The sequence below is a fragment of the Haemaphysalis longicornis genome, unplaced genomic scaffold (genome assembly GCF_048455015.1).
Source record: "Haemaphysalis longicornis isolate Haplotype H1 unplaced genomic scaffold, Haemaphysalis longicornis Haplotype H1 scaffold_9, whole genome shotgun sequence".
Taxonomy (NCBI): Eukaryota; Metazoa; Arthropoda; class Arachnida; order Ixodida; family Ixodidae; genus Haemaphysalis; species Haemaphysalis longicornis.
The window spans coordinates 128,071,854-128,095,943 of record NW_027526460.1 but is presented as its reverse complement, the minus strand read 5'-3'; the positions used below and the strand labels follow the sequence as shown (position 1 = coordinate 128,095,943).

Genomic DNA, 24,090 nt, shown 5'->3' with positions numbered 1-24,090 from the left:
TATTTCAGCTGTCGGACTTTTACACGGCTAGGCTTTGAGGTGAAATGGTGCCGTTTACCGTTGTTGTCGAGGCTCGATGCTGCTTTGTCCATTGTGCGTCGTTCAACGTGAAAGACTTTTCTAAGCGGTCACTGTTGTGAATGCAAATCGGCCCCTTTTGTTCCCGTGAGTTGTCGAATACAATGAGGAGAAATGGGGTTTCTGAGGTGAATAAACTTGTAGCTACTATGGCGGCGTTTTGAGGGACGTTGGCACTGTCGTGTGCAAATTCAGCCGACGTTATTTCGGCGCCCATTGCCCCTGTCCCGGTGGCGTGCGTTTTCATTTCCGCGCGCGTTAAAAATAATTACTGCAGGTGTCATTTTGCAACATTTCGCTGAACCAGTTCTCGGGAAACTTTTGAGTACGAGCTACATCGTGACAGATTCGTAGGAGAAATACCCCTAAAAGATTCATTTCGCAAAAGGACTGGGAGTCGTAAATAACTAGTTTGGAAACTGCTGTCATCTTATCCGTATGCTACTTTCGTGTGGGTCCATGACTTGTGCGACAGTGAAGTTTTCTCGTGAATTTTAGTGGTCCCTTTCAGTTTCCGTCAGCCTGTTAGCCCGATTTGCGGAGCATATCGTCAGGTGGCGTGGATGCGATGCCTGGCTGCGGGATTTGCAGCCGAAGCACACGAGCACGCTACGCGCCGCGATCCGTCGACAACGGCGACGGCAATTAGGCCGCCGAGAGAGACTGGGCGAGGGTCAACGCGCCCTGAGGCATTGACGTCAGTAAATACGTTGAAGGCGCGCTGCTCGTTCCCGATGGCACCCGCATGGAAATGTGCGATGGGCTTTTTTCTGTTTAGTAGCTTTATATTCCTTGCTTGCGGTAGCCTGTTTAGCTTGTTTGAAAAGGACGAACAGTTGCTGTTAGTTAATGCGACTCGTTAGGGACCAGTAAAAATTTGTCTTATTACGAGAACCAATTCACCACCAGTAACATGTAGCATATACATCCAGTGGCACTTTTACATGCGTGAGGTCGGTCGATCAAACCTACGCCTTTCGTTTTTTTTTTTTTTTTTTTTTCCTAGTGCACCAATACATTGTCTAAAAAAACACCTTGGGTCCATTTGTAAAACACCGTTTTTTTTTTTTTAGTATGTACGAACCAGTTTTATAATAGTGGTGTGGGCCGAAGTTTAAGAGTAGACATAAAAGTAGGCTTTATGAGGGTACAGTTGTCCGAATAGCTTTTCCGCCGCTTCGATGCAAATCTGAGGGCGCACGTGGTTTTCCCGGTACAGCCGCTCCGAGGGCAGTGCGCGCCCGATGCTGCGCCTCTTACGTTGCGCCACCTTTGCCGCCGCCGCCGTAGCCGCGAGGGCGAACCGCCAGCGCAGGACGAGCGGCGGTTGCTGGAGGGGAGGAAAATGAAGCAGGGGGGGGTGCAGGGGGAGGAGGAGGGCGCGAGCAAGCCTCGGCAGCAGGCGGCTGCGAGCGAGCGCGGCGTCGCCCTGCCAGGCCTAGCCGCCGCCGGTCGGGGAGGGAGGGCGAGATGGCCGCCGAAGCTGCCGCGGGCCCCCCTCGGCTGAGCGGGCAGAAACATGGCCGCTGTGCGCGCCGAGAGACGCCATGGCTGCTGCTGGCTGCCGCTGCACCCTCCCCCCTCTCCCCCCCCTTCTTCCTCCGCCGTTCTCTGCCGTTCCCTTCGCCGCGCGCGGCCCGCCTTTGCGTCCGGGGTATCGACTCTTCTTTCTTTTTTTTCCCCCGTTCTCTCTTGTTTCTTGCGTCGTCTTGCTGCTACTGCCTTCGGGCACGTTTTTTGGCGGCTTTGGCTCGTTCTCTCTCCCTCTCTCCTTTTTTTCTTGGCCTCGTGCGTTCTACGCCGTCGTAGCATTCGTGGCGTCTGCTGCTGCGGGAATCCTGTTCGGCGAGGGCGCATTTTCTTTTCCCTCTCTCAAAAAAAAAAGCAAAAGAAAAACGCTAGCTGAGCCGAGCATATAAAATTGATGGGTGTTTCATCATTCGTACGCTGTTCCGCTTTCGCTGTTTCACTTTCTTTTTGGCGTTTTAAAATTGTTCTATTTTTCACACAGTCGGCAGCTGTAACGAAGCGCTTGTGTTGTGGTTTGGAAGTTTTCTGGTGCCGTCAGGACCCAGTTCCGTCGGGTGCAGTTGCACAGTCGTCGCGTTCACTTGTCCGGTGCAAGCTGAATAGTTGGTATATAGAGATTCGGTTGTGCAATTCCAGTAAGGACTAGGAGAGCCAAACACTTCGGTGTTGTGGATAAATGAAAAGCAGGTGATCACTTCAATCTTGTAAGTAGGGCAAAAAATTGGGTTGCAAAGTTTACGGCACGTAGCTGTTGCATTTACCTCTAGTCAGAGGCATAATTACGGCTATTTTAATATGGCTTGAAAGCAATATGTTGCCTAGCTCGCTTGCGCAGGCCCGAGTTAATTCTGAAACTGAAATAAAATGGTCTGGTGGTGTTGCCCTTGCTGGTTGGTTCCAGCCGGCGCATTAGTTTGTATTGTGCAATAGCGCCTTGAGCGTAACAGCTCAAGAGCTGGGCAGTATTGCGATAGTACCATAAAAGATTCTTTCAATGCCTGTTTCTGGGCGTCAGGAGGGAAAAATGACACGTTTGTTGTGAGTCTTGGCTAGGATCGGCATCGTGTTATTAGCATAAGTGAGACAGCTGCGCACATTGCGCATTCCTGATACAAAACCGTTTTCCTTCGCCAGGCTGCTCCAATAGCGGTAAAATTACGAAAATTGTGCCAGACTGCTCCAGAACAGTCAGTACAGCAAGGATCTGGACGCTCATGTCACTTGCGATAGAAATGACAACATGATTTTCCAGCACCCCGAGCGTTCTGCCATTTTTTTTTGCGATTTGTTTGTTGATGAACTAATCAATAAAAAACGAGAATCAATTCAAAAAATGTCCCAGAGAAGTTTCCGAAAGTAACATTGTCGGGTTGCACATGTTATGTTCTGTGCGTTTCTAAAGTTTTCCGTTTGAAAACCATTGCAAAGTGCCGCAGAAAAATACACGTCAGCTGAGGCACCAAACTATTTTTGCAAGTTGATGAGAAAAACAGCAATTTTTAGAGTGCCGTATCCGGAATGACACCACTGGGCGCCACCATCTTGCATAGTATTGGTTACATTGCAAAACAACCACCGGGCTATGTGGGTGGCTGGGTTTTAATTTTGTTGTTCGATCTGTTGCCGAAGTTGCACGGCTCAAAATACGGGGGAAAGCAAAGTAGTGCCCGCCGTGGTTTGTCCTTGAGTGTGAGGAGTGCTGCGTGCGTGAAGTAACATTTTGGGCTCATTGCGATGTTATAAAACGCTGAGTTGTTTCTGCATTTGACAGCGAACTGGTGAGCGGCGGGATTGGTACGATCGACGCGGCAGATGTTGCGGCGCGGGCTACATCGCCACAAAAAATTCAAACAGCGTTCAATAGCTCAAATGATTATTATTGTATGCGAGTAATAACCTGAAGTGGTGAATAACCTACCTGAAGTGGTGAAATTTATTGCCAAAAGCGAGATGGCTAAACGTAGCAGCGCTACTCAATTACAATGCTACTCAAATTACGATCGGGGTAAACACAAGCCTCAGGATTGAGATGAGAGGGCTGTTGTGGTGCAACGACCGTCACCTCGCTTTGCAGAACTACATGTGCGCACAGCAGTCCACAATTGCCAAGATAATTTGAACATTCAAATGATAAAAACAATGTTTTACATTTGCTGAGCTTTTCAGTTTGATATTTTCGACTGCACTCTGCGCTGTCGAAGCATAAAGCCTCGTGATTTAAAAAGGTTTCTAAAAAGGTAGTGCATTTCGTACCTTGTGATGATACTCTGATAAAAATTAACTTTCTGCTAAGGCTGTTTCAGTGTTATGTGCCCTCAAAACCAATTAAAAAGTGCACTTGTCTTTCCGGGTTGCCAAAAACTTAATTTTTTATACTCTTAAGATGACATAATAGATGTCAATAACTGCTCCAAATCAACGTTCTTCTGCTCCGAAATCGGAAATTTTGCTGCTTCGAAAACTGCTCCCAAATCTATTTCAGCTGTCTCACCCCTGCTGAGGTCCAAATGCAGCATAGAGAAGAGTTTGTGGATAAGCTTCTATGCAGTGATCTTTACACAAAGGCTCTAAGAACAAAGGTTGCTATTTCCAGGGAAAAAATAAATGGACCTTAAGTTTACCTAGCTTATATAACCTTACTGTACAGAATAAGTCTGTCCGCTCTCCTTTGAACCTTCTATATCTTTAAAATCCTGTATTTTGTGTAATTTGCACACGACTTGCATAAGCTGGTTCTGTCTTTCATAGAAGGCAGGTGTAAAGGGATCATGAAGACAAAACATAACTTTCTTTAGTTTGAAAGAGCTCTCCTTTGGTCACTCACTCTTCTCCGTTCCAGCCACCAGGCATTTAACCAAAAAGAAAATATTTAAAACCTTTCAAGTTTTGTGCTGCGGTAATGTGATACGGGCAGGAGGGATGTATTATGGAGCAGCACTATGAACGTAGCAGTGTGTTTACTTCACATCGGGGGCGTAGCCAGAAATTTTGCGCAGGGGGCTGCTGAGATTGCACCTTGACCTCTTTGGTAAGATTTTTCAAGGGATTAAAAATGCGTATAATAATTACCTAACTATTGACTGACACCGATGTATGTTACACATTGCGGATGAATTCGTGAAACCTGAGTGCTGTCAAGACCAAGAAAAACAAAATATTTATTCGTGTGTTCCGAGAATTGTGGCGCAACTGCTGTCACTGCTTGCAATTTTACGTTTGTCTACATAAAAAGAGGTAACACTTAAAGAAATATAGAATTGTTGAACAAATAAAAACATATATGCTCAACAAATATTGCAGCAAGAACATAGAGGTGCAGAACTACATTCATCATGTAAGCTCCCACAGGCGGGCATGTATTTGCCACCCTTTATCTCAAAGCTCTGCTTATTTCAAAATTTTCAGCGGATTTTTGAACTTCCAAGTTAACAAGGGATTACTGTATACACAAAACCTAGCAACAAGGTATCTAAAAAGCTGCAGGTAACAGACGTATCTAAGCAGCAGTCCGCGTACATAGTGCATAAGAAGTAAAGTTCAGTGAGTGCATGAGGTTAACCCCACTGAAAGAAAGACAATTAATCCAGGCAAAATGAAAACTATCACCATGGAAATCGGGAGGTGCTTTTAGAACACATGCATTGTAATGTAGCAGGACCATATCAGTAGAATTGCAGGCAAAAATGCATGAAATAATAAACGATTGTTTGAAAGATGCCCTAGTGTGAAGACAATAGTGTTGCACCCGGTGTAAATGAAGGGTCTACTGAAGAAAAGAAAAACAGGACATAGCCAGTGGACTCAACTTTTACGAGAAAGCTGTTGTTACATGTTGCTTATGTTAAATGCGTACTTGAGCAAGTAATGCATCTTATTCCTCTAGTTTGGGGCCTGGTTTATCAGCAGTATTTTATTATATTGCAAATGTAGTGGCCAATACCTTTCCGCCTACGAAAACATGATTCCAAGCTTCGGGATCATGCATTTTACGCCCCATACTTTGAACAAAAGAAAATTCGTAAAAGAAAGGTCGTAGTTATGCGGTTTTATGGTACGTGTATTTACCTTTGCTGGCTTCAGTGTCGACGCGAACGCTTAGACCTAGGAGGAAGAAAATGTGGATATCCTGTTGTGTAGCATTGTAGTGCCAAATTCCGTCTAGTCTCTACGCAGCATTAAAGATAGAAAGACAGGGGGACATATTATGTTAATTATTCACTGTTTAGGTTGATTAAGATTCAATGTTAGACTGGGGCACTCTGACAGGAGGCAACATAAAGCTTATAAAAAGACGGCGCCAGGAGTTCTCACCAGGAGTTCAAGTAAAACAAAATATAAAAGCACAAACAGTCCTTCAATTTTGTAGGCAGAGGTGGCAAGAGATGAAAAACGAACCTGGATTTTCCAGATACCGGTGAGAGGCAACCGATAGCCCCCCGAGAGGGAACTAAGTTAATCGGGCGCAAAGGCACTGGCGTGGACATGAGCGTGCTTATGTTCCTTCGCTCACTGCCGCCGCCGGGACGAGTAAGGCACGGCCGAGGGGTCCGGGTGGTGTCCTTGAGAAAAATAACTACGCAACGTCTCTGCACTATTCACTTACAAGAAAGAGTGCCCTAACCCTTGAACAAAATTACGGCTAACACATTAAAGGAGGACCCATGAAAACAACTGAAAAGAACCCGCAGGTAACAACATTCATAGACCTAAACGCAGGGGGTGTTTGGACGAAGTTCGAAGTCGTTAGTGCACTGGTTTCCGGCAGCGACCCTGGTTGCATGGAGTTACTGACACAGCCAGGCCCGCGATTGCACCTGATAGTCCGCCCATTTGTTCTGAACAGTGATTCTCCGCCGCGTCGCGGAGCACACACTCACAAACACCCTTATGGATGAAAACCTGGGAGAGTAAAGGCTGACCTCCATGCAGCGAAATGTAGGTGAAAAGGCGGCGGCCACTCCGCCGCCAGCTGTTCGCCGGCGATCTACGCGAGCTAGATGTCGAACGCGCGGCGGCGAACGCGACCGGAAGCGGCAAACTGCATTTTGAGGCCGCAGCCAATCACAGCCTTGTACTTCCTTGTACTTCCTGTCCTGTCTTCCATCGGCGGCGTTCGACGCATCACGTTGCATGGAGATTGGGGTGGACGAAAACTGAGCGGCGCATCACATCGTGGCGTCGGCCGCGCCAAATTTGCCGAGAAACTTCGCTGCATGGAGGTCGGCCTTAAGTGCGCTTTCCAGACCGGATTTCGGGGGGCCTAGACAAAATCTTTGGTTGATGGTTCTGGCGCACAATTTTTGTAGAGTTTTTCCTGCTGTTGAGAGCTCTCGGTGTGCTAATCAGGGGCTCGCTAAGTTGTGTGTGTGTGTGCGCACAGAAAGAAGAAACTAATCCTTCTGTGCTCTCTCTCTCTCTCTCTCCCTTTCTCTTTGTCGTGCAGATTGGTGATTTCGGCAAGGAGTGTGCCGGCAAGTGGAACACAATGTCAGAAGAGGACAAGCAGCCCTTCCTCAGTGCTGCTGCCAGGGACCGCGAGCGATACAAGCGGGAGGTGAGCGCTGCTTCCCTGCCGCTGGACGGTGCGGCATTGTTTGGGAGCTGAACGTAGCAAACCTGGCCTGTTGATGTACAACCGGGGGCATCTGGGGGGGGCAAAGTAGCTGCTGCTGCTGCTCTTCTTGCTGCTTGGGGGAAGCCATTTTGAAAAGCTTGAATCGAAAGAGCAGCTTCAGAGTTGATTTTCAGGCGATACATGTAATGCCTTTCAGTGAGCAGCATTTACACAAGTTTGTGTGAATTAAATGAGAACAGCAGGTTTCGAGGAAATTGCGGGTTGTTCCTCCTGAAGAGGTGTTGGTGTGAACTTGCCATTCTTACTAGAGTTCACGGTCGTAAAGCATCTCTCTGAAAACATTTTGCCGCTGTGATACCGCATTGGTTGGTGGCATTGTGCGTCATGCTTGTGCTTCATGCCTGCATTTTGTGTATTGAGGAACAGTTCATAGAGGATGGATATGGCTACAATCTGTTCAGTGTAGCTCTTTCAACATGTATTAGCCAAGGCAAGTGCTGGTTGTGTGAGGTTAATAACTTGTTATGTATCAGAGCTAGTGTACTGTCTACTCCCTGCCCATGTCCTTGGAAGCTTGAAGTCCGTTGAGTGTTCACGCTTTAGAGCGCATCAGCCTGTCTGCTCGAGCGGCAATGCAGTAAGGAGTCTCACTGTCCCCCCCGCTCCCTTGTTCTGCGTGCAGATGGCCGTGTACAAGCCGGCTCGAGATGTGAACAAGCCTAAGCGTCCCGGAACCGCCTTCATGTTGTTCATGGCCGACTTCCGGAAGGAGATGGCCGGCAAAGAACCCGAGGGGGGTGTGGCCGCGCTTGCCAAACTGGGTGAGCGCTGGGTTTTTCTGCCCGATCTTCTTTCTCACCCAAGATTTCAGTGTAAAGGAGAGGACAGTTGATGTGCTCGCACGCCAATCCTTTGTCCTCTTTGTCGTTGTAGTTGCAGTGCTCTTCAGTAGCACGTAATTTCTCCTCGGGACGTTTAAACACAATTCATTAGAGGTCTCCTGTGCTGCTCTCTAGATTTTTGCACCCAGTGTAGCACAAAGCACGGAGAGTGCGTTAGAGGGCTTCCTGAATCGTACATGGCAACTGCTGCATGGGCAGTTGTCTTCACAAGAGAAGTGGAGCATGCTAATGGAGCAACTTCGAATGCTGTGGCATTGAGTGGTCCCTGTTTTAAGGGGGCAGTTGGGTCTTTGGGGCCGAAAATCGGTCAAAAAAAGCGTCTTCTCGAAAATGGCATTTTTGGCCTTGACGGCCATTTTTCTATCAGTCTGTAAATTTCCTCATCAAGAGGCATCATATTTTGTTGTTACTATAATATAATAGCATTTTAAAGTGCACTCTACAGCTCAGTTAGTGCAGAATTCGATGGTGAAACTGCACTTTTCTTGCAATGCAAAGCTAGCATTTCATCCTCAGATATCTTGGCACCCAGAGCAGGTACAACTTTAATTCTTTTTGCTTCTGATACCGAAATGTGTGGAGAATACAATGTTTGAAACAAATTTTTCAAATGAAGGCTTTGGAAAATTATTAATTTGCGAGCCATTTCTGGCTTCTGCGCTCTGCAGGAGAAGCGAAGTTCCCTGTGTTGTAAAACGACCAAAAATAACTGAATCAAGAAAGTTCTTCCTGTGTTGTATTTTTTAGTCATTTGTCTGCCTAGCCACGTGGTAATTGCCATTCTGTATGGAGTGGTTATTTTGTAACTGTGACCCAAAATAATGGCAATTAATCATTAATTAACTCACAATATAATCAACTTACAAAAATCTAATGGCAGATTTGAAATCAGCACAAAAAACTCTTACAACGCAGTGCAGTTTCATTAAAATTGGTGGGTAAATAAAAAATATTGCTCTAAGACCAGTCTGCCCCCTTAATATCCGGTGTACTCCGGTATGAACTGTTGAGAAAGCTGGATGTAATTTTTCAACGTGTATTTGACCGTAATGTTAGCAATGAGTATTTAGCCTTTCTCCCCGGCTATTGCTCCTTGCCACGCAACTAAAATCCACTGAAAATCGATGCAATGTAGCAGTTCGTCGAGACGTGGCTCAGTTAAAGGTAGGTGTAAAGGCGTGGCAGCTCTCTGGCTTTCCTCGAAGTTAGCTAGGGGTGGCCAGGTGTGTGTGGTTTTTTTTTAAGGCCGACGTTAAAGTTGCCTCGCCTCCCTCTCTCCTGTCCTGCAGGCGGCGAGAGGTGGAGGGGCATGACGGAAGATGACAAGCGGCCCTACGTGGAGAGGCAAAACGAGGAGAAGATGAAGTACGAAACAAACATGGAGGAGTACAGGCGCAAGGTAGGGACACTCCCCTTCTGTGCTCTCCCTCTTTTGCTGCTGGGGGCCAGTGTGGGTGCTGACTGGAGGAGAATCTCAGGTGCCCTTGTGATGCGTGTTTTTTTTTTTTTCCCCGGCAAAATCGTCTCCTTGGGCACACTTTTAAAATTAAGAAGGTTGATTTGACAAATTTATGCGGGTGAGTCAAAAAGGGCGAACAGTGGGGAGTGAAGTCGTCGGATGGAGTGCTATCTTCGGAGATGTATCCCTGCTTCTACCTATTTCGAAGCGATCGAAACAAAGCACCTGCCACTTTTGTAACGTCTAATGAAAGGTGGGGGGGTCCAGCAGTCTCACCTGGCTGTCTACCACGATAGTCGCACTAGGATGAGTTTTGCGAGCGCATCTGAAATGAGAAACACGTCTCACTGCCCTGTTTTAAGGGGGTTCACGGCTTTCAACTTTAGAAAAATGACCAACACATCGTGGCTTTCAACTTCTGAAAAATGACCAAAACATTGTTAAAACATTGTTTCTTTGAAAGCTACATATTCGGCTTCTATGTTTTCTGTTCTGTGTGTTTGCAAAGTTTTCCCACTGAAAACCTTTGCAAAGTGGCATAAAAAAAATTCTTTTGTCAGCCGCGGTGACAAAATATCGGTGCAAAAAGGTGAAAAAGAAAGATGGCAATTTTCGTAGCGCTGTATTTCCACAACGGTGCTCCAGGGCGCGACCTTTTTGGTACCATTAGATCTGCCGAGCGATCCTCTTTCCATGTACTGCTAGTCTCTTTTATCAACGTTCATTCACAAACGCACGAACGGCGGAAAAAGAAAGACGCACCAGCAAAGCCAGAAATGGATGCTGAAGCACGATTGGCTCTCTGGTCGGCATGCGCTGTAATGGCCCTCCTGATTGGATGTCGCTGTGGCAACGCAAGATGGTGGCTGCCTGAACTGCGTGGTGCGCATTTCCGAGTTCATTTTCGCTGCTTCACTCGGCCAAGTTTCTGTTCAGTCATTTTATTTGCTGTGGTATTCAACATGGACATCATCGCGATGGAAGTGCCTGTGATCACGAGCCAGATTATGGGAGGTTGTGGGGCTCGAAAGGCGAAGGTCTCTGTTTCGTGGTAGGCGTGGTACCCGAGCAGGGAAATGCGGTGTGCACACTTGTGACAGGGGTTCGCGAAGTGAACTTTCAAAGTCTGGTCTGCGATGTTTACATATTCCAGAAAATATTTTTTTCTTGCCACAGAAAGTGATTGATGCTGAAGTGTAAGATATGAAATGATAGAGAAAGAATAGGGCTTTCTAACAGTAATAGTTGCAAACAACAGATTTATTACAAATTTTATTTTAAAAATGATCAAAACAGAAGTTACAAAAAGAAAACAATGATGAAAACATCAATTCCACTTTGCACAGGGCACACGTAAAAAAATTTGACATTTACAATTTGAACATAAGGCTCTTCTTGTAAAGTAATACTGCAAAAATGAGTTCTGTAAGACCTGCAGAAAAAAAAAAAGCGTTCCTGTATTGTAAGCCGCTTTTACCGAGCTCATTACTTGCAGATATCGGCCGGGTTGTCACAAGCTACCCTCTAGCTCTTGTCTAGGCAGCACCTCTTATCTCATCCTGTCCGATACGGCACGATGGTTCCAACTTCGAAACTGGAACCGCAAACCCACTCGCGATAAGATGACAAGGCGCGGGTGCGGAGGTTGGCAATGCAAAGCTGGCAATGCTACTTTTTTAAAATGTGCGAAACGATTGCAATTGCGGCTGCAGACAACGCATGCATTTTGGGTTGGCCTTGCTCTGCTCCCTGTGCAAATCGACTGGCATTGAACAGCAGGTTATTGCGTCAGCTTTTTCGTAGCACTCAAACAATGTTTGGCATGGCAGCAGTTTCGCCGCAAATATACATTTTGGAGCAAGATGGCGCAGGAAAAATTGGTTAGGGCGCAAACACCTCCACGCTGGCAATTGCCGTGGTAGTAGGCACGCATTGAACGGCAAGAAGCGCGTGCAGTTGAGCTTGCCTTCTTTGTGAGCAGGTGCGCCATGATGACTTAGGAGGGGTTGGGGAGAGTCACCGGAGGAAACTTCCAATGAAGTCTCAAACCGTCTTCGACATGGGGCATTAACCAAGCCTCAAACATGCTGCACAAAACAAAAAAAAAACATTGATAATAAACGTGAATTCGCGTTGAAGCAGTTAATAGGGCAATCATAAAACAAGCCGCCACAAATTCACCTTACGAGGAAGAGAGTGCGCGCCTAAGGCGCATTCACTTTTATTAAAACTGTGTGCACCTGGAATAGCTGGGATATATTTGCACATTAGTTTCCACTCCAAGACAACATGTCTCATTAACCTCGCGTTACATGCCCACTCCAAGACAACACGTCTCATTAAGGGGACGTGCTCCTCCAAACAACTTTTTTTTTAATAATGAAGTTAAGAGGCTGAAATTTTCACAGCTTATAGAGATTGAGCTCCTCTGGTCATATATGTAATCAGATTTTGAATAGCTGCTCCGGATAAAATGTTACGCAGCATGACTTTTAGAAAAATGGCTTTTTTGTGCACACTTTTTTTTATAGTAAAAATTTTTTCTGAAACTTTTAAAATAGCCTAGGTGGTTCCTTATGAACTGCAGAGTGCACAAATCTACCTAAAAAAGCCTCATCATCATTTTCCTCGCCACGAAAAAAAAATGACTGGTAGTGTGCCTTTTTTGTTCTGTATATTTTTGTTTTATGACCGCCAGAAATATCTAAGGACACAAATTGCATAATGAACAAGATTTGTGCACTCTACGTGTTATAATGAACATTTGTGCAAAATTTCATCCTGATAGGACAACTTTAACTGGGAAAATAAGTGTGCACAAACTCAGAAAACGGACAAAAACAACAAGCTGAGAAAAACGCAATTGAAAGTTTATTTCTTTGGCAGATTCAGAAATTCTTGCTCGAACAACATGAAATTTGGTGGGGATACAGTCCGAAATGTCCACATTGAGGTACTAAAACTAGAATGCTCCTGCTGCATAAGTTGCACCCTCACGGTTTTTGCTGGGGTAGTCCTTGGTGTGGGACCGTTTCACCAGGCTGCGGCAATGGGGGCTAGCCTTAGCAGTCAGCTTTGCACACATCTGCCTGACCCTCCGCTGGTCACTTGCATTGCTTAGTCTGACCAGTTCTTCTGAAGGGAAGATTCCCAGTTCTTGGAGAACTTGCTCAAAGCTAGTGTGGCCTCTGTTGAACCACAACCCTGTGAGGGCAGTGGCAGTCTCCACTACAGTGAACTGCAGGTTGTACGATAGCGTCCTGTGCCAGATGCGCAGTGCTGCTTCCGTCTCCATGGCATGGGATGAGCAGTCAACATTTTTTTCACACACAAGAGGCATGAAAGGCTTGCCACACTTCCTCCTCTTGCTCATCAAGCTTTTGGTGGCAGCTACAAGTACAAGTAGTTTGACAGCACCTCAAAATCCAGGCAGAGACCAGTGTCAAGAGAAATGGCAGTGCTGTTGTGTCTCGTGTCTGCTTCTGCCAAGTACCATTAAAAATCACACTGAGGTCAGTCTGACCAGCTTGCAACGCAGTTACTTGCCTTGCTTCAGCAAGGTTGTCAGAGACGCCTTTTGTGGCCGCAACATGAACTTTCTTGGCAGTGTTGTAGAACGTCTTTTGATGCTGTGGTTTTGGTAGTCCAAGAATGGCACAAAACCTGCATAGCTGATCGTGTCCGATGCCAACCGCGCGTGCAGCGAGTACCGCTTTCACATTGACGGCGAAACTATCACGGGGAGGCCGCAAACCGGAACTGCAGAGTTCCGGTTTGCGGCCTCCGCGACCGACGGCGGCAGCGCGCTGCGACGAGTAAACAGAAGAAATCACTCCCGAAGCCACTCCCGCAGGGCACTTCTCGTTTTTGCACTTCAGTTCCAGTACCGATGCGAGGCCCTTCCGCTTGTTCGCAACCTCGACTACGACGAGTTCGCACTTCCCGCACGTCGCGCACACGGCGGCACTCAAGGTCAGTCAGAGCGCCGACTCCACAGATAACTGCACCGCTCCCGTGGCTGGCTGTCTCCTCACCTTGGAAGGCTGCCGACTTCTTCTCCGATGCGCTTATAAAGTCGATATCTTCGCTGATAAAATCAGCCCCGCCTGGTAGAGCCGCGCTTGCAACGCTTGAAGGCCCGGCGCCGTTAGGCCTCACGGTGCCGGTCGTGCCGGCATTGGCCGTGGTCGTCACAATGCTGCGCCGCTTGCGCTTTCCTTTGTACCGGCATGAAGTACGCTGCTTCCGGCGACAAAAGTCACGCTTCTCCTCACCGTTCACGATTAAAAACACACGATAAGGAAATAGAAAAGATAGCGCGAAGTAGCGAACGGAACGATGCGGGCGATGGCGGCTCACAAGCGGCAAGAGCCAATGGCGGTCCCGCTTTCGCGTCACGTGATTTAAATGCCCAGTGGGAGCTCGCAAAACAAGCGGGAAGAAACATTTTTTTAATTTTTTTTACGCGGAGATACGAAGCTGGCGAGCGGCTCAATCGAGAGAAGAAGGCTTGATCTACCTCTCTCAAGTGACCAAAATGGCGGCGAGCCACGCTGCCGTGCGGAATAAATTCTCAAACCTGGCCGAAATTTGGCTTGATTGCGCGATTTCTTGGGTCACCGCGAGTCATTCAGACACATTTTTCACTAAGTTCTCGTTCGTATTTCGTTTTCATTTTTTTACCCATGAAAGAAGGATAGTCAAAGATGCTAATGCAAGGGAAAACAAAAAATCGGTATATTTCGAAAAAATCGCGTTTTTTCGACCCGCGTGTCCCCTTAACCTCGCGTTACATGCGCAAAGAAGAGTCCCGTTTAACTTGTACAAAGCTAATTTGCTTACCTCTCATCTTTTGGGAAGACGAATAACTTGGACGAACTGTTTCGCCCTGTGTTGCTGCACCACAGAGCTGCGCAGGACTGGTGACGCTCCTTCCTCCGTGGCTCAACGTTTAGAATGCATTAAAATATATTTTATAACGCAGCGAAACTTTCAGTCCGCGGAGACGTTTAGGCAACCCCCCTATGCTGGCTCTCTCGCACACGTACCGAACTGGCCCGCCGTGCGGCCAGAGAGAGAACAAGAAAAATAAGAAAAAGGAAAATCGGCGCCGGTGAGCTGTTGCGCATGCTTCAGGACTCGGAAGCGTGAACGGTGTGAAACGAAAGAAACGCTCAGGGAAAGAGAAAGGAGGGCCATGCTGGAGCACCTTGCCGCTAGGATCGCCCCAATTTTCAAAACCGAAACTAGCCAAAGTTGCCGACCAGCGGATAAAGTGCAAGTTATGAAATGATGGAGGAATAATGGGGCTTTCCAACAGTAATAATTTCAAACAACAGATGCATTGAGAGTTTTATCAAAATTGTCAAAACAAAAAAAGAAAAAGGAAGAAATGTTGACCTTAATGCTACTTTGCGCACGGTAAACATAAAAACAATTTGAAATAAACACTTTGGTCGTTAAACGCTTTTAGAATAATACTGCAAATACGAGCAGTGAAAGTACAAAAGTTATTTACATACGACAATGTAAATATAAACACGAACAGCTGCGCGCTGCTCCTGAGCGGTACGCCAAGTTCAACTCTGGGCCGTCTTCGTGGACAAAACTCTACTCTCTGTGCAGCCAGCCCCAGGTGGTCTGGCTTGAACGAAGGAAGTTGACACGCTGCAGAAAGAACTGTGGCCTTTAAAACAGGGCCAGATCCGTTTACAACAATGTGTCCACAATAAAGCAAGTGACTGGAGAAGAAAGCGAGACTCACCAGCGCACATTTGGTGATGGTCCGGGGCGACTTGACGCACTTTCGCTGTCCATACTCAAGTCTGACAAATCGAAGTCTTCTTCCGTGCCTGTGCTGCTACCATCATGCCCAGATTCTCAAGCTCGCATACACTGGGATCCGTCGAAATTCGCCGTTCACGCGAAGCATTGGCGAGCAGTGGCGATGCCATAACTGAAACCTTGTGAGCTCGTCTCCCTCGAGCAAATCGTCTGGGATTGCCTCAACTTCCGGGACGAATCCACGACGGGAAGAGACTGCCGCCCGCCTTTGAGGAGGCGAAGTGGTCCGAAGACCAGGACAACCTAATTCAGGCCGTCCCGTGGGTCATTGAGCGCTGACCAGGCAAGAGCCCGAGTGACCCGATGACTGGAAGCGAAGTTGGGCCTGTTGGCACTGCGAGGGCGACTCTGGCCAAGTCTGAAGTCTTAGTGTAAGGCTTTAACGACAGGCCCAATAAAAGTGTTTTCCAATCGAATCCAGTCATCTCCCCGCCGGTGAAGGACATTTAAAAATCCCCCCCCCACGGCGGAAAAACGAAACTTGAAAGCAAACTGGTAAAATACTTCCTCCTTTACCATTTAGGTGGCGTTAGCAGTCCAGAAGCGCTCGGAGAGTGCCAAAATTTGAATTTGTTGTAATCGATAACATACTAATAGTGGGAATAGGCGTGGTCACGAAAGTGTTAGTCTGCCTCGCACCGTGCGTCTTCGGTTACAAAGCTGCAATTGGGGACTTAAACCGTTCTGATGGTCGGAAAAGTTGCGTACAGCTTCGCAACATTCAAATCTTATATGCGTTACTCTGAGCTTCCTTCATTTTTCTATGTTATTTGCACTACAGATTTTAAAATTCAGACAGCAATAGATTTTTTCGCGCAGATTTCAAATATGCCATTAGTTTTCATGTGGCTGTAATAGTTTTTGCGTTATGTCATGCAACAGCAAATTGTAATTTTTGTGAAAACTTTTACATGTACAGTGGAATCTCGGTCATACGAATCTCAAGGAGCGGCAAAAATATTCGTATCACCCGAAAATTTGTATCATCAGAAAACGAGTAAAAAGGAAATGTGCTGCGCATGCGACAGGCGGCGGCAATATGGCGTCGGCTCTTGCCGCGAAGAGGTGCAGGTAGCTTCAGCAACCGCTTATGGAGCTCAAGGTGTAAATTAAATTGCTCATGCGGGAAAGGAGGTGACAGTATGGGAGAAGCACTATAAAATGTCATCTACGCCAAATATCCACCGCGGAGGTGGCCCAGCCAGCTGCTGCTAGCGCTCCGAAATTGCCGCAATCACAATGAGGCGCGCGTCTCCCCATTGGCGCAAGTCGTGAGGCTGCTCCCAATGCCGTTAGCGGTAACCGAGGCAGAGGCTGGCGCCTGGGTGCCGGGCTGAATCGTCAGCGCGAGCGTCAAAAGAACGCGCGCTCATCGCCGACGCGACGCGCGCACACGAACTCAAGCGTGAACCGCATGCGATTCGGGCGCGTCGGCGATTGCGCGCGCTTTCTTTTGACGCCCGCGTCGACGATTTCGCCCCCCCCCCCCCCCCCCCCCCCCCCCCCCGTCAGATACTACCTCGCTCGTAAAATGACGCGCGCGGTAGTGGGAGGAGCCTGCCGACTTGCGCCAACGGGGAGGCACGCTCTTCATAGCGGCAGTTTAAAAGCGCTCCGGACAGCCCGCTGGCTCCGCCGGAGATGTTTAGGCTTACCATGGTGGCGGGTATTTGATAGGCGCTTTCCCTAGCCGCGCGGACGATGCTTTACAGTGTCGTTTTCGGACACGTTATCAGCTCCCTTACTTCATAAGCAACTTCTTTTGTTCCGTAAAGAGCGGTCAGAAGCGGTCGGTCGAGCTACCCGCCCTACTTCGCGGCCGTTGACGCCGCCATGTTGCCGCGGCTTACCGCGCCGCGCGCCGCATGCGGGTGGACGGTGGTATTCGCGGTGGCGTCAGCGCGCCTGTGGCGTGCGCGGCGCGTTTTCGTGAGCAGAAAACGCTCCGTGGCATCATGCGGTTCACGCTTAATGATTTTGTGCCTGCGTGCGACCAAGGCCACACGGCCGCACAAACACTCCCGCCTCCCGTCCACGCCGCAGTCATCTGCTCGCGTGTTCGTATCACCCGCACTGGGTGATAAATGCGAACGGATCATCCGAATTTTTTTACATTGCGTACAATGCATTTTGGCCGGGGAATTTTGAAAATTCGTATCACAACGAAATTCGTATCAACCGAATTCGTATCACCAAGATTCCACTGTACCAAATGCTCCCAAAAGGCATCTTGCTATAGCTTATTTAATCCTTTTGATGACACGCAGCGCAGTATCTAGGTAAAAACTTGCTGCAAGAACTGGAAATACGCAAAAAAAACTTTAGAAGTCTAGGTAATTTTTTTTTGCAATACCCTGGAAGAATACTCTGGTGCTTTCATATTTCCTATTCAATTTCATTAGATAGCTGCACTCTACATATCTTCTAGTATAAGTGTGCCAAATTAAATTTTCATATGCCAATTTTACGTTTCCTAATGCCTTTCCACAGCACGTGAAAGTTACCAGAAATTGAAACATGAGAAAATAGTTTAAAGTTCGAGACATTAGTATGTGTGTAAACGCAATTGTCCCCGCACGAAACTTGGTCACAGTGAAGAGAACCTTTTGCACAAGGCATAGCAAGTTGTTCAAACCCTCCAGCACTGTAACTTGGCCGTTCACAGCACAAATCCCTCATCAGAATTGATACCGCAACCACTGTTGCGGTGATCTGCGGCGGCTGTGATCATTTTCCGACGTGTATTTTGCTGTCTTCCTCAGTACTTGCATACAGTTTAATCGTTTCGGGCATTGGAATTTGCGCTCTTTCAGTCTGGCCATTACGTGCAGATGCAGACAAAGCTTCGTAACATGATCAATCAGTACTATTCGTGGACATAGGATCAGGCCACTGTCAGGTGCCATTCAAAGGTGGCAGTGCGCTGCGTGGCGTGCGGTTGAAGCGTTCAACATGTGCGTTCTTTTTATTTTTTGCTGAAGTATGAGACTACGATTAGTGGGAAATAGAAAAGACTGCTGTTGCCGCACGCACGGCCGATCGCAAATGGCGGGCGGCGCCACACTCCCGCTAAGGCGGATGCAAACAGCAAACTTTTTGCAACTATTGGCTATTTGTCACGCCACCGCTGTCCACTTATAAAAAAATTTTCATTTCTCGTGTGAATTTCGACCTGATCATTTCAAATATAAAAGTTTATGGCTCAGGAAAAAAAATGCGATTTTTCGACCTGCATCTCCCCTTACCATGAAAGTGCTTTGATTCTACCCTCCTGAATTTTGTGGATTTAAGATGAAGCGTTGAACCCATATTTTTAACTGTGCCATGTGCATGAACGTTTTGTTTGATTGCTTGTTTTGTTGCCTGTTTTAGGAGCAGGATTTCGCCAGAATCACTGGCAGTGTAGCTGGCAGTGTTGTTGAGATTGTGTTTTGCTGTTTGTCGTGTTTGGAGCACTGGTGGGCAGCGACTGCTCTGGTTTGCGCGAGCAGTGGCCGACGCCGGTGCTTGTTATGTGCCCCCAGCAGCAGACGGCCGAGACCCAGGCGGCCAAGCTGCAGCAGGCAGCGGCTGCCGCCGCCGCCCAGGCCGCCGAGGACCAGGGCGGGGGCCGCAACGACCAGCATGACAACGGCGGTGACTCGGACTCTGGCGAGGACACTTTCCACGGCAACCAGACCCACTCGAACCCGCCCTCGGGCGGGTCCACGCCCAGTCCCGGCGGCGGGGGTGCCACCACCCACTCGGAGCACACCGACGAGTCGCAAGGGGCACCCGGCACCCCGTCGTCGGCCGGCGGGAATGCCGCGGCGGCCGCCGCCGCAGCCGCAGCAGCCGCCTCAGAGCGCGGCAACAACGCCTCGGGCGGGGGCCTGCCCTCGCTGGCATCGCCGCTGTCACTGGCGCACCCGCTGGCCTCGCTCGGGTACCAGCACTCGCTGGCCAGCTTCGGCATCACCTCCGGTGGATTTGGCGGTGGGCCGCATGCAGCCCACACGGTGGCCTCGACAGCGGCCTCCCCCTACCTGCCCGGAAGTGCGGCCACCTACTCGCAGGCCCACCTGCCCGGGCCCTACAGCTGGACCTGAGCGCGCCACGTGCCGGGAAGCAGCGCTGCGGGCCGGGGGTGCGGTGGGGTGCGCCGTATGCAACAAGTAGCCCCCATCCCCTCCCTCGCCGGAGCCCCGCCCGCCCCCCACCAACCATAACGCATCTCCCACACACCCACCTGTTTTGTTCCCCCGCTTCATCGTGGACGTGGCTGCCGGCTGGGCGCGGGGCCTCGCGGGAATCTCATCGCTGTGCCCTGTGTGCGACACGCCCCTCTCGGAAGGACAGAGGAGGAGGGAGGAAGAAGAGAGTGCGCACGTGGGTGCGGTGTGCAGCAACTGTGCGTGCTCTTTTCAAGTGACGTGCGCTGGGGGGAGGGGACCCTCCTCTTCGGCGTGCCAGCCTCATCTCCTCTGCGATTCTCCCCAGGAAGGCGGTCCGTGCCGCATGCCAGTGAGGCCGCGATGACGTTTCGCGCTTGGAGCAGAAGGACGCGCCAGAACTGTGCCCTCTTCGCCCCGTTTGCCTGGACTCTCTCGTGGCGCAAGTCCCTGGCAGCACCTCGTGTACGTGGTGTGTGCGGCAGGCCAGAGCAAACCAGCAAAGAAGGCAGCTGCACCATGCGCCCGTTCTTTATCCTGTTCCGTCTTCGGGGGTTCTTTTTCTCTCTCCTGGCCACATCGCTGTGTCCCCTTCAGTCTCCCCTTTGTTCCCCCCTTCATTGCCATTGTTTCTGCGATCAACAGGAAGTGCTTGGTTCACTTCCGAATTTCTTCGTAGTGAGACGATCGTGAAGTGCGAGCGTTGCGCCGTTTGTGACATCTTTCGCCCTGTCCTTGTTTTGTTTGTGTGTCGCGCATGTATAAATGTTTTTTTTTTTCTCTTGCAAGTTTTTTTTGTTAGTTCTAATGTTTACCACAAACCTCAACTTGTGCCACATGATCACTGTTTTTAGCTTCGTCTACTTTTTATTGAAAATTTTGTCTCGTCACTCTTAGAACTTAATTTATTGCTTGCAATCTGCTCAAAAATGTTGCCGTTGAACTGCTGGGAAGATTTTAAAACGTAACAGCTCTGCTGAACATGAAATTCAATACGCTAAGCTAGCACTTGGCATACTGCTTTTATCTTTGTGCAAGCCACTTTTTTTTAATGCATTGTTTAGAAAGTAAACCGGGGCCATTTGCATGACATTCAGGTTGAGTAAGTTGCATGTTTTGCCTTGTCCTTCGAGGTGTGCATTCGTTTCGCCTTGTTGCAATCAGTGACTCGTTACAGCCAGCGGCATACTTTCTGTAGTGCACCGAAAACCTGATGGTGACCACTTGAAACTTCGTAATGCGTACCGTGGATCCATGCATGTAAATCTGGTATTATGAATTGCGAATGAACGCTAGGTTATTATGTGCATTCCTGTTTCTGCCCCTTAGGAGGCTAGTGAACTTAATGGAGAGTAAATCAATTACGTAATACCGTTGCACGGATGGCTTTCAATAAGTCAGGGGCTAGTTACTTAAAAATGTGCCTACACTTGTCTCTCCTTTCTTTTCCCTTTCTTTTCTTCCACTCCCTCTCCCTTCCTCGCCCTTCACTTCGATGTGTCGCTGGGCGCTCGAGGGGCCTTGCACAACACCACTTTGGCCAAACATTTTTCCTCTCTCTCCCTACAAGGAACGAGCGAAAGCTTTTCTCTCTCCCGCGCGTGTACAAAACACGACGAGGGAGGAATCTGTAGCAATTCTGGGCGGATACTGAAACAATATTTATGCTTCCAGGTAGCAGTGCCAGTTGCGTGTGCGTGTGTGCTTGCGTGGTGGAAGTGCATGGCTGCTGCTTTCTAGCGGGGGGAAGAACCAGGAGGGGGTTTCAGCGGAGCGCCACATCTGTCGTTTTAGCGGCGTCAGCTGCATGGATTTTTTTGTCTAAATTTAGCGCCCCTTCCGGTGCCGCCCTTGTGTGTGTGTTTGTCAGAATTCAAACTGGTCGGGGTGTTTTAAAATGTGCGGGTGTGTGTGCCGACGCTCACAGGTTACGTCTACTGCGACGTTTGCCAGCCCCCTTTTTTGTTGGTCATGCACATCAGGATGCATTCTTCGTTTCATTGTAATGCGCATTCATTGTCGGCTAAAGCGGGGCGCGTAAAAAATACTCAAGGCATTTAAAAAAAAAAAGCGAAAATGTCTCATTCTGCACCGGCCCAAGGCATTTTGGGGAACGGGAAGCGATTACCCATTCTTGCGCACATTGTTGTCAGTATTTTTTCATTGTTGGTTTTTTCTTGTTAACAGAAGCTGCATTTCCTTGCACATGAATGATGTCTTTCCTTTTGCCAGCATGACTGTACAGTTGCTTGTTTTTCTGCCACTTTTGGAAGGCGGGATGAATGTGTAGTCCTCGTCCCTGCCCTTTTTAGGATATTTTTTTTTAATGGAGAGGGGAGTGAACAGTTAGAGGAATGAAATACGCCTGGGAAATCCACGTAGAAATCATGATCACAGCAAATAATGTGATATAACCTTTTCTCTCCTTGTTTTAAACTTTTTTTTTTCGTCGGCGTTGCATGTTTCTTGAAACTGATGTGACAAAAAAAAAATAAAGGACTGGCTGGTCAGTCGGAAACTGTGTAGACTGTACAAGTGCTTAGTGGCGAGTTTGTTTGCTACAGAGTCCTTTGCAGGTGTGTTTTGCGGCATATTTCACAGCAGCCGTGTGTGCCATGGTTCATCCTTCTCCCCCCCTCCTTGAAGAGGTGTGGTGCCTTTGTGTCAAATGCGCAGGATAGAGCCGGCGTGACTGCAGCCCCCCCCCCCCCCCCCCCCAAAGAGTGAAGAAGTTTCTGTTCCTACAATAGTGAAAGCAAAAACAACCTTCAGTTTATTGCAACAGAGACGTCTGCTATCATACTGGGGAATCTATAAAGTTGTATAAGCTCTCAAATGAAATCTCTCAGCGGGGCTTCTTCTAACATTCCCGTCTTTAATGGCAATCCTCTACTGAGCACCACTTTCGCATTAAAGAGCTACGGTCTTGAAAAGCTGGAACTTGGTGCTCACTATTTTTCCCCCAATATGAAAAGTAAAGAAGAAATCCAATAAACTGCACTTGTTACAGTGCGAAACCCCTCTGATGAGACCAGTTCACCAAATCCTGCCCGCTCTGTTCCGAAATGGGCGTTGGGCAGAAACGACTCTGGTCCATGGCGCATGTAGTTGTAAGATATTGCAGTGAGCGGTTTGATCTCCGCCATTGAGCTGCTGGTTTTTCTAGCACTTTTATTTTGGACTTAGTTTCGAGGGCAGGCACTGTCTGTCGCGCGCGGCAGATTGAAACAGACTGTAGTGTACAAGAGCCTGCTACAGGGCATTGTGTATAATATCCGCAGCCAACTTACCGCCATTTTGTTTCCCCCCCCCATCGCTGTAAAAAGTGTATGCAGACGAGCAATTTCTCTTTTCATCATTGCCTTTCATTGTGTATTTTTTTTTTGTCCTTTACGGGAGCCTAGCAATCTGTGACTGAGTAACAGTCCGGCGGCCAGACTCTTGACGTGTCGAGCACGTGTCAACACTTCGTTGTACATAGCGTGTTTTTCTTTTTTTTTTCCTCCCAACCGCCTGATCAACAGTTTCCGAGCATCTCGAGTGATTCTCCCCATTTTTACCTCCACTTTTGCATTCAGGAGTTTTATTACCGTGTGTGTGTGCTTTTGTCTCCTTAGTGTGCATGGTGTTTCGCGCGGAGTGCGTGTCCGCTTGACATGTTGGAATGGAGCGCTTTTTTTTTCCCCTCTCTTTCCCTCCTGTGTGGAGGCCGGAAAGGAACGGTATTGTGTGAGAACGTGTCTGTGTGAAGCATTTCCAAATTCTCTGAGGAATCTTAGTGCTAATAAAGCATCATTTTTTTGGTTAATGTCTCGCCAATCTGTGCAACAGTGTTATACACTACACACAAATGGCTGGCTGGTGGGGTGCGCTATCAAGGTCAGCTCGATCAGAACTTGTACATACAGTGTTGCACGGCAGTCATTCTTATCGCCGTTTCCTGTTTGCGTGCGCATCCGTTAGGTTTTAAGACCCCTGCGTGTTATTCAGTCTGAAACCGGCCGTTCGAGATGTTTAAATTACGGTATCAGTGAATTGTCAAGATTGCTTCGGGGGCTCTCTGGAGGCCAAGCTAGAGTACCGTGTACAAGGCACGGGCTGTAGCCTTGTGCTGGGCACTAGAATTGGACACTTTCAGCTTGCTTTCTCTGTTGGACTTTTAAAGAACGGCAAGTGAAGCACTTTCATTTGCACAAGATGTAACGGCTAAGTGTACATACATTTGTAATGCGCTGTGAACCCCTTGCAGTTTGGGGGGGAGATGACTTGCTTTTTTTCTATCTAGGGGAGGTACACTTCAGTGCCTTGTCATGTTTTGGGGAAGTTTTGGCACTGTTTCGTGTAACTCTGAATGTGTCTGTACATACTGACCGATGGCTGCAGCGTTTCCTTCACTGTTTTACAGCTGTGCAGCTAGGGGCTAGTGCCGTGCCCAGCTGGAGTGGTACATTAGGGGCCATTGTAGCTGCGAATTTCGCTCTGCGTAAGCCAGGTTGCGGGCAGTAGGCGTGTCTTGCGCGACGTGTTACCCGTTCCGTAAAAGGCGCCGCA

The 24,090-nt window shown here is 48.3% G+C and overlaps 1 protein-coding gene across 8 annotated transcripts in view; it reads left to right on the top strand.

Moving 5' to 3' along the window:
- Positions 1 to 23,347, top strand: part of LOC144152688 (uncharacterized) — a 57,991-nt gene extending 34,644 nt beyond the window's left edge. For 6 of the 8 annotated variants that reach the window (XM_077684081.1, XM_077684076.1, XM_077684082.1 and 3 more), the window contains 4 exons: positions 7,052 to 7,162; positions 7,866 to 8,004; positions 9,375 to 9,484; positions 18,880 to 23,347. In XM_077684081.1, the coding sequence (XP_077540207.1) occupies positions 7,052 to 7,162; positions 7,866 to 8,004; positions 9,375 to 9,484; positions 18,880 to 19,476 (957 nt within the window). In that variant the 3' untranslated portion in view covers positions 19,477 to 23,347. The remainder of the gene's footprint in view (positions 1 to 7,051; positions 7,163 to 7,865; positions 8,005 to 9,374; positions 9,485 to 18,879) is intronic. The other 2 variants (XM_077684077.1, XM_077684078.1) reach the window with 2 other exon arrangements.
- Positions 23,348 to 24,090: the final 743 nt, after the last annotated feature.